The sequence below is a fragment of the Silene latifolia genome, chromosome 7, assembly GCF_048544455.1.
Source record: "Silene latifolia isolate original U9 population chromosome 7, ASM4854445v1, whole genome shotgun sequence".
NCBI lineage: Eukaryota > Viridiplantae > Streptophyta > Magnoliopsida > Caryophyllales > Caryophyllaceae > Silene > Silene latifolia.
In genome coordinates, this window is record NC_133532.1 from 113,121,198 (window position 1) to 113,139,249 (window position 18,052).

Genomic DNA, 18,052 nt, shown 5'->3' on the forward strand with positions numbered 1-18,052 from the left:
TGTCTCCGGTGTGTCACCTTTCGCACGGTGGTGGTAACGATAGTTAAAAGGTGGTAAGGGGGGGGGGGGGTGCTGGTGGTTGTAGGGCTTGCGGTGGTGGTGGTGTTGGATTTAGAGACAGTGGCGACATGGTGGTTGTGCTGGTGGTGGTGGCGACAAGTGTGGTGGTGGTTGTAAGTGATGGTGGCAGTGGTGGTGATGATAAGTGAGGTGGTTGAGGGAACAAGGGGTAATGAAATCTCATTCATTAGGGGGGTGAGGGGTAAGGAGGTGGAGTTATATGGGGTAAGAGAGGGGTAAACGGAATGATTGAAAAAGGCAAACAAACATCAATAAAGGGAATCATTTACTTTAATTCCCTTTTCTTTCTTGAATACCTCTAACCAAACGCCCCCTTAGTATATAGGGGATGCTGGTGATGTTTAATATTGTCATCTTCGTTTCATTATCATGATCGCATCATACCTCCTTTTGAAACTCAATCCCGTGTTGGTTCTCACGACCTGATTTTGATTATCCTACTAGGAATTCGGTTGACGTTGCTACAAAGTTGTCTAATACTCCGTAATCTTCTAAACTTTGGTAAATGATTAACTGAGGCCCGGCTAAATGGTTTTGAGACACTCCACATTTATCTAATTTCTACTCGATCTAGCACTAAATTTACCTGCCTCAAGGTACTCTTCATGTTCCGCCTATGCCATAGGCAGTCAGTAGCGCCATATACTTACGAAGTTAACGTCCAAACCAATACGGTTCTCACCCTTAAGAAAATAAGGGATAAATTGTTAGGTCATCCATGTTGGAAGTTTCAATTTAGAGTGCTGAAAATTCAGGAATGAAAATGCTATAAAATCAAAAAAAATGGAAAATAGAAGAAATGCAACTTTTGAAGAACTTCCATTGCAATTTCGGTGATACTAAATTTTTACCTCTAGACTCAAATCAAACACTTATGCCAAATTCACTTGGGAATTGGGATCGTATTTAAATTAAAATCTGTTGATCAACCAAACGACTCATAAGTCATTAGTGATTTAGTGTAAAATGATTAAACAAAATTTAGGGGAAAAGTCGTAAAACTTTGGTAAAGAGTTAAAGACGAGTAGTGGAGTATTAGTTACTCTTCCATTCCATTTACCCTCCAAAATCCGCCATTAAAGCATCATCAAAATCCCACCATTTTCATCCTTTAACTACTTTCTTCATCTTCTCCATTTTATCTCTTTCCTGAGCAACAACAACAGATCGAAGATGGGTTCCAAAACCCCTTCGATCATATATCTTCTCTTCACTTTCTTCGTCTTCTTCATCTCTCATGTTCATTCCTTCTACCTTCCCGGCGTTGCTCCTCGCGATTTTCAACGGGTTACTTTTCTCCCTTTATCTTGATTACTTTTAATTACTTGATTAATCTTTGTTCTTGATTGATTGATTGTTCTTAGGGTTTTATGATCTGACCTCACTAATTACTTGTTTTACCCCCTTTTGTTTCGATCTGGTTGTTCATCATTTCAATTTGTGTGTTTATGTTTCAATCTATTGTATTTCGTCTTTTTGTCATCTTCAATTTGGTGTGATATTGTAGGGATTCGATTAATTTGTTCTGGATAATTCTACTGTAGATTTACTGGTTTTTACTTATATACTGATTCTAATCTGAATTTGTGTTATTTTTTGGGTGTTAATCGCTTTGTCTTTCGTGTGTTAGCTATGCAATTGTGTGGTTTGTGACTGGATTTGTATCCAAAAATCGTACTCCCTCCGATTCATTTGATTATTTACGTTTGATTGAAATAGCAATAACCGCTTTTTCGCCTGTTAATGTGAGAAGATTTTGCAATTGTGGTTTCGCATGTTAAATCCTTTTTTGATTACTGGAGATGAAGAGAGTGATATATTTTATTGATGTACATTCAGGCTCAAAATATCAAAAGTTAGTCTCATTTGACTTTGTAAAGTACTCCCTCTGAAACTCTGAAAGCTTACACAAACGCGTTTTGGGAGATTCACGGAAAGCTTCCAATTTCTATTTTAGGAAACTTATTTTAGCCAAGATAGCTTCCAATTTCTATTTTAGGCTTGTGCTACCCACCCGACCCACCTCACCCAACAAACCCCAGAAGTCAACACCCGTAGGCCGTAACTAGACCCACCCCCCACCAAAATTACAGATCTGCATACATCAACACTAGTGTTGGATCTACGCGACAGAGGGCCGGTGGAGGATGGGGTGTGAAGGGTGTCTCATGTGAAGTCATGTTGCTGGTGGTGGGTGGGAGTCGTACCTGTCGCGGTAGTGGCTGTCAGCTGTCAGCTGTCTCATGTAGCGTTCAGTAACTACTTCAGTTGCTGGTGGTGGATGGGTGTCATGCATGTCGAGGTGGTGGATGGGTGTCTCATATGTGGTGCATGCCACCTGTGGTGGGCTGGTGTAGTTTGTGAGCTGGTTGTTGCCAACTGGGTAAGTGGTGGAGACAGATGGTGGATCAGATGGTGGAAGTGTAGTGTCTGGTGTGTTGGAACTTTGGGATTTGATGATGGGTGGGTGGGTGGGCGGGTGAGTGATGTTGGATGCAAGGCTGTGAGAGTAGATGAATGAAGGTTGTGGGGAAAGGGTTATACTTGAGTCATGTAGCTTTTTTAAATCTTCGTCCTCGAAAGTGGAAGCTTTCAGAGACTCAGAGGGATGTCACTGAATTAGTTTGTGAAGATTGTTGAGTTGCATTAATATTATCTTGCGTTATGATAAATCTAGCTTCCTATTAGATAATAAACTTGTATTGACTTCGCTGGCGCCTTGTTCAGGATCAGTCAGATAAAGTTCTGTTGTTGGACGTGTAGATTTTGATTTTTTGACATGTTACTATTGAATCATCAACCCCGTGCAAATTACATTGTGTGAAACATCGTTTTCCCAAATAGTCTGAAAGTTTGATATACTAACATGCAAGCTGAACGTAATTCATGTAGGGAGATCCTCTCCAAGTGAAGGTCAACAAGTTGTCTTCTACAAAGACCCAGCTTCCTTATGACTACTACTTTTTGAGTTACTGCAAGCCTCAGAAAATCCTCAACAGCGCAGAGAACTTGGGAGAAGTTCTTCGTGGCGATCGTATTGAGAATTCTGTGTACACTGTGAGATTAAATTTCTAATCTCATCTTTTTGTATGCTTTGGGTTTCCGTTCTGTCTTGGAGACCGTTTTTCTCCCTTTCGTGTTAATAGTGTGTGCTCTTTTGTGTAACAGTTCAAAATGAGGGAAGAAGCGAGTTGCCAGATTGGATGCAAACACAAACTTGATGCTGAGGCTGCCAAGAATTTTAAGGAAAAGATCGATGATGAGTATAGAGTTAACATGTAAGTATGGTGGTTAATTGGTATTTTTTTTTTGTTTTCAGCAACTGATTTTCTGCTACGATTGAACTCATTTGGACTTCTGCCATTTCTCTGGACAACATTTTTATGATGGTGTAACAGGATTCTGGACAACCTTCCTGTTGCAGTCATAAGACAAAGGAGGGATGGTCAAACAAAGGTCTATGAGCATGGCTTCCGTGTAGGATTCAAGGGAAAGTACTCTGGGGTGAGCTGCGTGACAGTTCATTTCTCTGCATATAGCACACAAATCTATATCGACTGATTCATATTACCAAACTTGATACTGCAGACTAATGATGAGAAGTACTTTATTCATAATCATTTAATCTTCAAAGTCATGTACCACAAAGACCCAGAGACCGACTTTGCCCGTATTGTTGGCTTCGAGGTTACACCTCACAGGTTTGCTTCCTCTCTTTTTTTTGGGTACCTCGTATTGCTTTTGGTTTGTCCTTTCTCTTAAGGCATCTATACGTTGTATCGGATGTGATATTTTATTTTATTTTCTTTCTTGAGCGTAATTAGTTTAGTTGTTTTTTTGTTTAACATAACAATGTGATATTTTTTTTTTGTTTGACTGATGAGGAAGGAACTAGTGTGGTTAGCTTTTGAGTCAACATTTTCATATGATTTTGAGTGTTACATAGGAGTTATTGTTGCCGGATCATCTCCAGATTGTCTCTTGAGGACATGGCACCGTCTTTCTTGCATTTTTTAAGGGAGCAGATGATTATGGTGCTGTTTGGCCAAGCTTTAAAAGTGTTTTTGTAACTGAAAAAGTAGTAGCTTGGCCAAACACCCTAAATTAGGAGTTTTAAAACTACTTTTAAAAAGTTAAAAACTGGTTAATGACCCCCAAAAGTAGAAGTAGATATTTTCTACTTCTACTTCTACTTTTCACATAAACAGCCAAAAAAGCAAAACAAAAGTTGTATGAAAGTAGTTAGGTCAAACATATACATTTTATATAAACCGCTTTTACAAAAGTATGGCCAAACAACCAAAACTTTTCCAAAAAGTAGATTGTAAATAAACTCCTTCGAAAAAGGAAAAACTATTTTACCCAAGCAAGGCCAAGCAGCACCTATATCTTATTTGATTAGTCACATGAATTAGTAGGTGAGAATGTGATATACGTATCACTGTCCGTCACATTGTTGCTGAATGACGTGTGAATATCTCTGTGGATAGACAAGCCTCCCAGTCTTTTGCTGGATAGGAAAGGGAGATAAACAAATGGAGGGCAAGAGTAATAGCGTAACACTCAAACGCTTATGTGATATCTCTAATAGCGTAGTCATTTGAATTATTTTTTACTTATCCGTACTCGATGAAATTTGTTCAATTTTATTTTTTGGCTGATTGAACTTTTTAGCATGTGGCTGAACTTCTGCGCATCTTTCCAAGCTTTGAAATAATGCAGTAGAAGCAATTTTTTCGTAATGGACTTGAAATTTCAGAATTTTAGGGTTCTCTTGTTATTGCTGTGCTAAGTGCTAACAAGTAGTACTGTCTCCATCTGTGATTTACTCTCTGTGGATGCTTTCTGACCAACAAGCGACTGACACTTTATGAGTAACTTGTGGTTTTATTTGTCTTAAAACTAAAAGGAAGGTATTTGGTAAAGGAATTTCTGCTTAAGAAATCTGTAACAAGTATGCAATCCCGTTTGCTCGAACTTTATTTCTGTCCTTCAGGTGGAATTTTGGGTGCAATTATTGTTTCACAGATGATGTGGATAATTAATTATTATCTGAGTATGTGTTCCTTAGACTCACCAATTCTGCTAAGCCTGCCTTTATTGGCCCTACATAGTACGGACTACGGAGTATTTGATTGGAGACTGAGGAACTGCATTACTAACCTAAACGCAGTATGCTGTCATACCAAGTTCTTGCTATATAATATACTCAGTGGGCATTTAATCAGAATATCTTGTCCCTTAAGCTCGAAATTTTTCCTTGACCCTACATAAAGTGAGATGTCAAAATGGCTCTTGGGTTTTTGTCTCTTATATTTTCTGCGTACTTTACCGAGACAATGCGTCTGGTACTGGATATGTAAACTTGTCCCTTTAAATGACGTTATATGTCTAACTGGTTCCTGCTACAGCATTGCTCATGAGTACAAGGATTGGAAGGACCAAGACACTCAATTGATAACATGCTCCAAGAACATTATTCAAAGTGGAACTCCACCTCAAGAGGTCAACGCTGATAAAGAGATTGTTTTCACATATGATGTGAAATTTGAGGTACATTCTAAGCACAGAGTATCTCTCTATGTCTTCTACGGAGTGTTTTTTTTTAAACTTAATTTTGTATTTGTAGGAAAGTGACATCAAATGGGCATCTAGATGGGATACATACCTTCTAATGAATGATGATCAAATCCATTGGTTTTCCATTATTAACTCTTTGATGATCGTTCTCTTCCTCTCTGGAATGGTTGCCATGATCATGATGCGAACACTATACCGGGATATATCCAACTACAACCAGCTAGACACTCAAGATGAGGCTCAGGAAGAGACAGGCTGGAAATTAGTTCACGGGGATGTCTTTAGGCCACCTCTTAACTCCAGCTTGTTGTGTGTCTATGTTGGAACCGGTGTTCAAATACTCGCGATGACTCTGGTTACTATGATATTTGCGCTGCTTGGTTTCCTATCCCCGTCTAACCGTGGCGGGCTAATGACTGCTATGGTTCTCTTGTGGGTCTTTATGGGTTTGTTTGCCGGTTATTCCTCAGCTCGTTTGTACAAAATGTTCAAGGGCACCGAGTGGAAGAAGAACACATTGAAAACAGCATTCATGTTCCCAGGAATACTTTTCACCCTTTTCTTTGTGTTGAATGCCCTAATCTGGGGAGAAAAATCTTCGGGTGCCGTGCCGTTTGGGACTATGTTGGCTCTAATGCTACTATGGTTTGGCATATCAGTGCCATTGGTTTTCGTAGGCAGTTACTTGGGATATAAGAAGCCTCCCATTGAAGACCCGGTTAAAACAAACAAAATCCCGAGGCAAATCCCGGAGCAAGCTTGGTACATGACGCCCATATTCTCGATTCTTATTGGAGGCATTCTTCCATTTGGGGCCGTCTTTATTGAGCTTTTCTTCATCCTGACATCCATTTGGCTAAATCAGTTCTACTACATCTTTGGATTCCTGTTTATAGTCTTTGTAATCCTGATCATCACGTGTGCTGAGATAACCATAGTGCTTTGCTACTTCCAGTTGTGCAGTGAAGATTACTATTGGTGGTGGAGGTCGTATTTGACAGCGGGCTCCTCAGCCCTCTACCTCTTTTTGTACTCCATTTTCTATTTCTTCACGAAGCTGGAAATTACAAAGCTGGTTTCAGGCATCCTCTACTTTGGGTATATGTTAATCGGGTCATATGCCTTCTTTGTGCTCACTGGTACAATTGGCTTCTATGCTTGCTTGTGGTTTGTGAGAAAGATCTACTCTTCTGTCAAGATTGACTAAACTTGTAGCTGCGATTGCTAGTATTTGAAATCTACAGATAAATTTGGCAAGCTCAAATTTGCAGAAGAATCTTGAAAAGATGCTCGACTTGTAGCTGTCTGTTCTTCAACTCAAGCGTAAGTATGAAATTGTTCGGTCCGTGCTGAAGACATCATTTTGGTAAATGTAGGTTATGGTTTGTACTAATACGTTTTCTTAATTTCGACTACTTGGGCATTGTGATTTGATTACAGTTTAATATATCTCTTCAACGACATCTTCTTTAGATCAGTTAGAACAGTTTTTCATCTTTTGCTACCATTTTTCTGACTTCTGATTGATTGCTTGGCTTGTAGATTGGTTATCTGGCTATGTTTGTGATGTTTAATTTTTTTTTTATTTTTTTCCTTTTTTTTGACAATTGGTAAGAGTAAGTTTACATGTTAATGGCTCTTTGTGCTAACTTATGAGCCATTTTATTAAATTTCCTAGGAATAAAACAAAATAAAATACAATGAAACATACAACATAAATTAAGGATCTCTCTCAGCAGAACTCGCGTATTCAGGCCAATCTTCGAGTTGTCCAGGATTTGAACGAGCATTTGTAGACGGTCAGAGAAAATAGTAACATGGTAGATATTTTCTTTTAGTGCCCATTTAAGAGCTTCCAGGATAGCTGCAGCTTCCGTTTGATCCGCTGACAAAGAGAAGAGTCCACCCTTGTTCCCAAATTGTTCGTACCACCCAAGTCCTGCACTTTTATCATCCCTCCAAGCAGCATCCACATGAATGATAGTTTGGATACAATTATAGTTAATACCAATAAGCTTACACTTGTATCCTTGTCTAAGATTTAAAAGATCACAATCGAGATCATCATCCTAGACTATGCTGGGCAAAGACTTTGGTAGGTGGTTGTTGGCCGTCACGACTTTAGAGAAAAAGTCTTCATAAATGCCAATGACACCTTTCAACGAAAAAGAACGCTCCCCCAATGCCACTATATTCCTAGCACGCCAAGTAGACCAGATCGTACAAAGGAAAGAAGTGATAACGTCATGAGGATCACTCATTTTCAGCAAGAGAGAAAGCAAATTGATAATCCAGTCTTGAAGACTTAGATCGTGGCTTTGTCTAGAGTAAATACCCAAATGACTACCCCTCCATAATCTTGAAGCAAAAGTACAATCCCTGAATAAATGCTCCAACGATTCTACCTCCATACAATCACAAAGAAAAGATACATCGACACTGTCCAAGCTCCTTTTTTGAAATTCTTTACTAGCTAAGGAATTGGTAAAATTTTTCCAAAGAAGGGTAATCCAAACCTTCGGACTAGGCAAATGCCACAGATGTTTTTTTCATGAAGCTTTTGCACGAGGGAGAGATCCTAGAGAGATTTTTAGCGGAAGCCATACGATTCCAGTACGGCAACCAAGCTTCATAGTAACCTTTTTTCACCGAATATTCTCCCTTACGATCTTTATTCCAGTAAACCCAATCAGTATTAGAATTGCAGCTAATTGGAATGGCTAAAATAGTTGGAATATCATTCTCCACAAAAAAAATTATAAATCACGTCAATATTCCAAGATCCATCACCATTGATCAGATTTTTAACTTTAAGATTCAGTAGAGAAGGATTAGTATCTAATAGATTATCGCTCCTAGGAAAAGATTTCACTCCATTCATCCAATTGAAGTTCCAAACTGAATACTCAGAAGAGCTCCCAGCCTGCCAAGCCAAGTCTCTTGCAAAAAGTGAGATGCCCCAAAGAACACCCTTTCCGATCCACGTTGAGTTCGCTCTTTTGTGGGAAAATGTAGCCCCACAATTTTCCGAGATGAGTTTATATTTTGAACCAATAGTACGTGTTAAAAGAGAATTTTCCTTTCGAAGGATATTCCACCCAACTTTCGCGAGGAGGGCTTGATTAAAGCACGAGACATTACGAACACCAATACCAAGTCCTTTGGGTTGACTCAAGAAAAGTTTGCTACACCAGTGGATGCCTCCAGATTTCCTATTACCCTTCCACCAAAATTGTGACAATAAGGAATCAATCTTCCTCGTCACACTTACCGGAATTTTAAAAACCGATAGAAAGTAGGTTGAAAGTGATGAAAGTATAGAAGAAATAAGCGTGAGACGTCCGGCTGGAGAGAGGAGAATACCATTCCAAGAAGAGACTCTCTTTTGAATATTGTCGATGAAACAATTGAAAATATCCTTTTTTTGATTTTCCACAATCTGGAATACCAATTTCTGTAGTAGTACCCAGATAAGTACCCATAGTCGCCGTTGGGGACACATTAAAGAGTGTGAAACATTTTTTTGGCAAAAGACAAACTGGACCCAGGCTTACAATAATAGCCGATTTTTTTGTCATTGATTACCTGGTATGAAGCCTTACAATATCTATTAATAATACTTTTAAGATTTGAACAAGTCTGCGGGCTACCTTCCATAAAAAATATAGAGTCATCAGCAAATAGGAGATGAGAGACCGCTTCAGCCCGTCGACTAATTTTACTACCATTGATATTACCAATTTTTGTCTCATATATAATGTTTTGAGACAAAACTTCCGAGCACAACACAAAAATATATGGGGATAACGGATCTCATTATCGTAATCCACATTGTGGCTTAATCTTTTTTGTAGGACCACCATTAATGAGTAACTCATAAGAAACAGAAGAAATACATTTCAAAATAAGATCAATAAGACGCTCCGGAATCCTCATTTTTGAAAGAGTAGCTCTAATGAAATTCCAATTCAACCGATCATAAGACTTACTCATATCGGTTTTGAAAGTCATTTTATTCTTCTTTCCAAATTTTGAAGAGCTAAACTTGTGGAAGATTTCATTAGCAATAAGGATATTATCAGCAATACTCCTTCCGGATATGAAGGCATTTTGGACATCGCCAACAAGTTTGTTCATAATCTTACTAAGTCTATTTGTAATACATTTGGTAATAATTTTCATCATAACATTGCACAAACTTATAGGTCTAAAATTCTCATCAGTTTCCGGACAATTACCTTTCGGGATAAGGGTTACAAATGTTTTATTCATTTCTTGGAGGATGTGATCCTTATTAAGTACGCTTAGAGCAGCCGGAATAACATCATGTTTGATAAAATGCCAGCACCGCTGGTAAAAGATAGCAGGAATACCGTCTGGCCCCGAATATTTCAAGGGGCCCAACTGAAAGACCGCTTTACGAACTTCTTTAGATGTGAAAGGTTTATCTAAATAATTAACATCATCCTCATTAAGGTGACATTCCATAATACCGAATAGGCTTGATTCCCGGGTTAAGAAATCATCATAATCTTCAGACTCTTGATTCACCTTATATAGAATCTCATAATAATTAATAAAAAGATCTTCATTTTCGCTTGCTTCAAAAGTCCAATCATCCTCAAGGTTCTTAATACCATAAATGAAATTTCTTCCCGATCTTCCTTTAACACAGTTGAAAAAGTATTTAGAACAAGTATCCCCATCAATAACCCATCTTATTTTAGCACGCTGTCTCCAATAAATAGCAGAATTTTTCGTGAATTCTAAAATTTTTGATTGGTTGGCCGCAAAATCCTTAGTATGTCCATGTTGAATAACGTTCTCCTGATCTTATTTTAGAACATCATCAAAGTCGGACCATTTAGACAACCATTCACATCTCTTTTGAATAGACCAGTCCTTCATGATTTTATGAGCACGAGACAATTTACGCATTAACCGATATGAAGACGAACCATTAATAGACTCCTTCCAGCAACCTTGGACTAAAGTAATACAATCTTCATACTGGTTCCAAGCCTCCAGTTTATAAGGCTTACTACGATTAGACGTAGTCATGTCGCTAAGAAAAATAATAGGGACGTGATTAGAAATTGGATCGGGTAGTGTTGAACGCCAGCGTCCGGAAACAATGTATTCCAATCCCATGAACCATAAGCTCTATCTAATCTTTCAAAGCCTAAGCTACCAGCTTCTTCTCTTTTATTACACCACGTAAATTTGGGTCCCTTATATGGAATATCCATGAGATTAAGTGAATTTTTCCATTTACAAGAAGGAGTCCCCCTAATTTTTCCTTTTTTACCACCCCATTTGTCCTCGTAATATTCCACTTGGTTAAAATCACCGATAAGCAAGTATGGTTTATCAAGCATAAGAAGATGTTCTCCCAACTTCTCCCAAACCTTGCTACGAAGATGAGTAACTGGTTCACCGTAGACAAGACAGAGGTACCAAAAGCTACCTTTACATTGCATGACTTTGATGAGAATGAAGTTTGAACAGGCAAAAATACACTCAAAATGAGCATCAGACCTAAAACCAAACCAAAGGCCTCCTTTGGCATCAATATCATCAACTTTATTCTCTTAGTCATTATCATTGCTTTTTACTCTCTGTTTGAAACTTTATTGGTGAGCGTGGCCTGATTTGATTATCGTTTTATGAATGAGCATGAGTTGGAAATAATTTTCCACTTAATGGAGACCACAATACTATTATACACCTTTAAAACTTGAATTTCAGGCTAAAGTCATAATGCAACATATCCATCTTTATAAAGTAGATCGTTTAGAATTCTATGTCCAAAATTTGATGATATGTCCTTTTTCAAAATTATACTTGTTAACCGCAATTTCAAATTTCATAAGATACCACATTATTAACCATACAATACAATATCATGAATTATTTTAGAAAACTAACATATAATACATACAAACCAATTGATATACGATTTAACATGCCCTGGGTTACACGATTATTCTTGTGGGATAATACTACAACGTCCACTTTTGGCACAAAAAAAGAAAATACTAATGGAGTTTTATGTCAATAAGACAATCAAACACTGCTAAAAAATATGGGTAATGTGACAGACAACTCCTGACGGAAAAAACCCGTCAAATTATAAAAAAAACTCACGGACTTCTGACGGAACAAATTTCCAAAGGATTATCCGTCAGATAAAATTGGTGCGTTGAACTTGTGTAACGAATTTCTGACGGAATATGAGTCTGTATACCATAAAATTGCATACTGTAATAAATAAGAAAGAGGAACGAAGATAATGTGGAACACAAGATTTATAATTTTATTGCTGAAAGATTGTGGGATACAACTTCGGGACTCTCTTGATTCCATTCTAGGAGTTAGGGTTTTGACTGCTACTACGGGGGTCTTATCGACTTAAACCCGTAGGGAGATGATGAGGTCTTTTATGTGACTTATTCCATTTACCTACAATTTGGTAGTAGGATGATGAAGTCGTTTGAGACTTACTCCATATGCTCTCCTAACCCTAAACACAAGGTGTATATTTATAGTCTAGTAACTTGAAGGGCAAAGTAGAAATATCCTATAATGCCCTAAGATATTATCACAATATTTAATGATAGTTATCTCTAAATAAAAAAGTTACCAAATATAAAATACATACCAAAATATAAAATTCCGGTGTCTACAAATACCCCCTCAAGACTAGTTGTAGAGATTTGATGTCAGTTGCAACTTGGTCCCGAACCTCTTCTACTGAATTTGATCATTGAGAATGGAGATGAAGAGCGAAAATTGTCCCACCAGGCGTGCCATACCATAAAATTTCATACCTACAATAAACATTAAAGAGGAAAGAAGACAATATGAAAAACAAAATTATTTTTATTGCTGAAAGATTGTGGGATACACCTTTCAGGACTCTCTTGATTCCATCCCAGGAGCTAGGGTTTTGACAGTTACTATATGGGTGTTATCGACATAATCCCGTACGGAGATGATGGGGTCTTTTAATCTTTTATGTGACTTATTCCATTTACCTACAATTTGGTACTAGGACGATGAATTCGTTTGAGACTTAATCCATCTGCTCTCAAATAACCCTAAACACTATGTGTATATTTATAGTCTAGTAGTTTAGAGGGAAAGGTAGAAATATCCTATAGCATCCTAAGATATTATCACAATATTTAATGATAATTATCGCTAAATAAAAAAGATACCAAATAAAGAAATTTTGGTGTTTACACAGTCATAAAAGAGGTTTTACTGAGGGAATATTTTTCAGATAGGTCTACCCTAGTGATGGGAAATATGTCACTGATATCTAAGGCTTTCTGACGGAAATTTCATCAGAAAAGTCAATAAATAGGTGACTTTACCGACTGATTTTTCCGTCAGAAAGCAATAGAAGTGCGGATTTTTGACGAAAATTCCGTCATAAGTGTTGACGAATATTGACTTTTCTGACGAAATTTCTGTCCAATTTTTTTTTAACATACGGGTCGAACATGCGGGTTATGGGTCAGGTTCTTTCGGGTTCTGGTAAATAGCGGGTGGAGCCTATACGGATTTCAGGTAAAAAAACGGGTTGATCAACGACTTTTTCTTGCATTTTTAAAAACATTGTTTATTATATAATTTCTATGGAGTATCATACACTCCCTCATAACTAAACCAAAGGTTATACTTGCTTTTGGATAGTCTTCGAGGCGATACTTTAACCGTATTTTTCGTCATTCTACCTGACCTTTTTTGAAAAAAAAATTTAAGATTTTTTCGTAAGAAATCTGTATATATAAGTTTATTCAAAGTTCCATACTTTTAGCGGTATTTATGGTCAAAGTTTTGAAGTTTGACCTCCAAAACGTGAAGTATAAGTTTTATCTCCGCATACTCATCTTAATTGTCACTAGTCTCACCACCATTACCATCATCATCGTTATATCCACTAACTCTCAATGTACAAACTAAAGGTGAGGCTCAAATAAGGTGACAGTGATGATGTGGCACATAGTTTACGATGATGAGGTGGCACACAATTCGAGGTGGCAGAGATGATGTGTCACGCAACTCGAGGCCAGTAGGTGGCATGTGATTTGAGGTCATGAGGTGGCAATGTTGACGTAACTGGCATGCAGTTCAACGCGATAAGGTGGCATGCAGTTCGAGGTGATGACGTCGTAGCGATGACGTGGCATATAAACATGTTTTTTTTTCAGTTTTAAAATTGAATACCTATTTGACATTGTGCATTAAAGGAATATGTTTTGCCTTGATCCGCTACGGGTCGATTAATCTGTTCTGAGTCAAAATTAGTTCAGGTATCTTTCGTGCTCGGGTTGAAAAAGTGGGTTATTTTCGGCTTGGATTTGGGTCGATTTTTGGGCGGGGCCAGGTTTTAACAGGTCTTCCTAAGGTGGATTATATGATAACTATTCCTTAAAACATAAGGTGGAACATGAGATGGAACACCAAATGTAATCAATCATGTGATTAAGGTGGGTTATGTGCCGGCTAACAGCCTGGCCTGGCTCATGGGCCAGTCATGAACCGGTCCGCTGGCCCCGTCGGCGAGTCCGGTAGATGTGGTAGGCCGATCCTAATTCTTTATCTCTTCAACTTAGCTCAATTGGCTAAAAAAGTAAAATAATTGTAAGGCTAGTCTATCCCACCCTTTCATAGGCCGATCTCGGGCCATACTTTAGAGATACTACCCCCACCTAACTAGGCTCGCTCCCTCACATTGGCTTGTCTGGGCTAGAGTGACCAGACTCGGCTTGTGTATAGTCAAGATTAGAGCTGACAAGTCTGTCCCGACCCAAACTCGAGCAAACCCGACCCGACAAAACCCAAGAATATCGCAACTCGAAACCGATCCTGTAATACCTTGGTTTTCTTGGCCACAACTTACTCGGTCGAGTAGGCCATACTCTACCGAGTGGGTCGTCGAGTGCTTTTAGTCAGGCTACTGTTTTGGGTGCACTCGACCGAGTTGTGAGGAACTCGGCCGAGTAGGGCGTACTCAAATGAGTACCCTGTGCATCACTTAGTAATCTACCGGTCCGACGTTATTTTCCGCGGTTTGATTAGAATGATAAGGGAGTTATATATTTTGATGAACACTTCACTAATAAGTTTTCTAAAACTAAAAACATTACTAATCTTCTCCCTAATCATCCTAATCAAATACTAGCATCTTTTGGGTGGATTGTTTAGCGTTTGTGGTCCATAGTTCCGTGATTACCTTTTTAGTAAGTGCTTGTTATCCCTAATCAGTTTTTAATCACTTTTATTTAGAATTAATTAAACCCTAATCTGAGTAATTAAGGGGTCGAAAATGGTTTAATTAGGGATTTATCTTGATGCTAGAATTGTTGGGTATGATTGTTAGGTGACGATTTCGTGGAGGAGCAGTTCTAGCTTGCGTGATTGTTGTCTTTTGGAATTTGCGAATAAGGTAGGGTTTCCCTACTCAGTTATTTATTGATTGATTATAACTTGATTGGAAATGTGTGATTATGATTGATGCGGATTATTGTATTCGGTATTATTACATTGTTGGTTTTGATTGTGAAGCCATTGTCGGGAGATGGTCTTCACCCCCATGTTCGCCCCTTCTGGTTCCCGCCATAATGGGGATGTGCAAATTAATGATCTGGGATCGCTCGTTGCGATGAGCAAGGCTTAGGTGGCAAGGCTGCGGTCTCGCACTGGCCGTGTGGGTACCTGCTTCGATGGGTTACCTGGCAGATCTAGGCTACGACTCAGATAATGTACTCGGAGGTTAGAGATTTTGTTGATATTGGATGGTTTATTGTTGTCATTGTGGTTATGCTTTATTATGCAGTTAATTGACCCATTTATGTTGTTGCAAAACCTGCGGTGATCAATTGGGGGGTGGTGAGCAGATATCTAGCAGGTTTGGTTGCTTGAGCTCTCTTGCGGGGTGGAAGGGATGTCACCGAGTCTAGTTTTATCATAGCTTCCGCTAAACGCTAGTGGACTTTACTTTTATGACAGTTGGTTGTATTCAATTTCATTTGAGGTTTTGGAATTTGTAACTCTAACTTATTATACTTTATATATTCCGTTTCATTATGGGATATGTGATGCTCATTACCTCGGGTAATCATGATGGTAGCACTTCCGTTAGCTAAGGTAGGCGTTGGTAAGACACTTTGGTAGATGTGGGTGCTACAAAGTGGTATCAGAGGGACGATTTTGGAACCTAAAACCAATGAACAAAATTAACATAAGGTGTCTAAATAAAATGAACCCGGGTAGGAGTTGTTTGGAGCTACCGCAAAGGTTTGGGAGACGTCCTAAGACCGCAAATTAGGCCCTTACAACTTCGAGCCGGTCACTAAGGGGTGTGCCGGGGGGGATCGTTATATGTGTGTGTATGTTTCTTTGTAAGTATGTTGGATGGAAGAAGTTGTGATGTGAATGAGATGGATATGGAGTAATAGATATGTTTAATTACATTATCATGTTAAAGTCATAAAAATAGATAAAAAGAACATGAAAGGAGAGGATTAATTGCACCCTCATACTTACATGCTAGGTTGCTTGATGAGAAATCGACAAAGTGTAAACTTATGAGTCAGAAAACTCGATTTAAAACCATTTTTGTAAAATATGGAGTGTTGCTTTGCTTTATTGGTGGTGTAGTTTGTCGAATTGGTAAGTCAGGTGATTTAATGCACGATGACGGTACCAAACAATGTGTAAGGCTCGTATTTTCAATCGATAGGTCGAAAATACGTGTCGTTTGTTGACTCGGGAAGTTGAGGTCTAGAATTTTAAGGGAGAAAAGAAGCGTACCTTCAAATGGTGGCATTTGAGGGGTATTTATAGAGGATTGTGTGGTTGTGTGCGTTTTAGGCGACGTGGCCACATAGGTTGCTTGAAGAGGCACGAGCATGTCCGCGGGTCTTCGAGTTGTCTTGTCACTGTCACACATTTGGATTTGTGGTTTGTTTTGTCCTAGGTTTTATAGGACATGATTGTTGTACTTGACCATCAAGTATACCGTGTATACTTAGCATGAAAGCATTGTGGGGTTTTTTTTTTTTGTGTTGGACTCGGTTTGACCCGTTGTTGGAGTCGAGATTTGAATTTTGAGTCGGTTTTTGGTCCGGTGTCGGTTTTGACTCTAGTTAGTGTCATTGCGACCCCGTCGTCATGCATAAAACACTCCGGGTATTTTTGAAATGTTTTGAAAATGTTTTTTTTTTTTTCAAAATCGTTTTTAAGTTTTCTGACGCGTAGTTATATAAACCGTCGATCAAACATAGCGATTCTAAGCATGTTGTAGTCCGATAATCATCGGGTGTTTATTGGGGATTCAACGGATACTGGGCATCTATAGAGCCCCCACTTTGACTGAGGCTTAGACATGGCGAAAGTCATTGTACAACCCATGTCAATCGAAGATTACAACCTGGAGACCGAAGCGATATCGAGGTGGCCCAAAAGGATTTGGGCTAAGGACCTGCCGTCGGGAAGGGCGACGTCGAGGCGACTCGGGGTTTCGAGTCAACGACCGGCCGTTGGGAACAATTTAGAGTCTATCAACTGCCAACGCGAGTCGTTTAACGTCCGTTAGACCACGTATAAAGGCTCGCCAACCATATGAGTCATACCTGAGGCATCTTTGGGATATGTCCTTAGATTGCTTCTTGTTCGTGTGTAGAGGCTCGTTATCCATTGAAGGTATGTAGAGACTCGTCAGCCGTTGAAGGGTGCGTAGAGACTCACCAGCCATTGAAGGGTGCGTAGAGACTCGTCAGACATTGAAGGATGCGTAGAGACTCGCCAGCCGTTGAAGGGTGCGTAGAGACTCGCCAGCCTTCGAAGGGTGCATAGCGACTTGCCAGCCATTGAGGGTGCGTAGAGACTCGCCAGCCATAGAAGGTGCGTATATACTCTCCAGTCGTTGAAGGTCGCGTAATCGACTGTGAAAAATGGTCTGATTTATCGGGCCTATTTCAAGAGGTTGTTTGTCTAACTGACCCAATGGGGAGCGACGTCGATGTTGCCGGGGGTGGAAGGTGCTTTGCTTTGTTTGACGCCTGGTCATTGCCGCTTATGTAGGCAGTTTTGTCAGTTTGCTGAAAGATGACTCCGTGTGGAGGTTTTCAGGGGTTCTTCTGGGGGAATTTTGGTGTTTATAAGGGATGTTTACGGCGCTGGGAAGAGATAGGCCCTTTGTAACCCAGACCTGGCTCTTGCGGAGACGGCCTCTATTACTGCCATTTGCAATTTTGAATTTTGAAGAGAAGTAATGGTTTTTATTGTCGTCGTTTGAAAATAGCGAATTTGACTTTTGTTATTTTGCGTTTGAAAAATTTCATTGCGATAATAACGAGTTTTACTTTCGCCATTTGCT

The 18,052-nt window shown here is 39.1% G+C and overlaps 2 protein-coding genes across 2 annotated transcripts; one reads left to right on the top strand and one right to left on the bottom strand.

Annotated features, from left to right (window-relative positions):
- Positions 1-1,037: 1,037 nt before the first annotated feature.
- Positions 1,038-7,124, top strand: LOC141592570 (transmembrane 9 superfamily member 7-like). Its single transcript, XM_074413302.1, has 7 exons — positions 1,038-1,368; positions 2,974-3,138; positions 3,250-3,359; positions 3,480-3,585; positions 3,670-3,782; positions 5,493-5,634; positions 5,711-7,124. The coding sequence occupies exons 1-7, from the start codon at positions 1,255-1,257 to the stop codon at positions 6,866-6,868; spliced, it is 1,908 nt and encodes a 635-aa protein (XP_074269403.1). The 5' UTR covers positions 1,038-1,254; the 3' UTR covers positions 6,869-7,124.
- A 1,274-nt stretch (positions 7,125-8,398) lies between these two features.
- Positions 8,399-9,163, bottom strand: LOC141590544 (putative mitochondrial protein AtMg00310). Its single transcript, XM_074411125.1, has one exon. It carries the CDS (start codon positions 9,161-9,163, stop codon positions 8,399-8,401), a length of 765 nt encoding a protein of 254 aa, XP_074267226.1.
- Positions 9,164-18,052: the final 8,889 nt, after the last annotated feature.

Bases quoted from the DNA above. Each gene is read 5' to 3' on its own strand.
- LOC141590544 (XM_074411125.1), bottom strand. From the start codon at position 9,163: ATGTGTCCCCAACGGCGACTATGGGTACTTATCTGGGTACTACTACAG.
- LOC141592570 (XM_074413302.1), top strand. From the start codon at position 1,255: ATGGGTTCCAAAACCCCTTCGATCATATATCTTCTCTTCACTTTCTTC. The intron at 1,369-2,973 runs GTTACTTTTCTC...TAATTCATGTAG, and splicing joins CTCCTCGCGATTTTCAACGG to GGAGATCCTCTCCAAGTGAA. The intron at 3,139-3,249 runs GTGAGATTAAAT...TTTGTGTAACAG, and splicing joins TTGAGAATTCTGTGTACACT to TTCAAAATGAGGGAAGAAGC.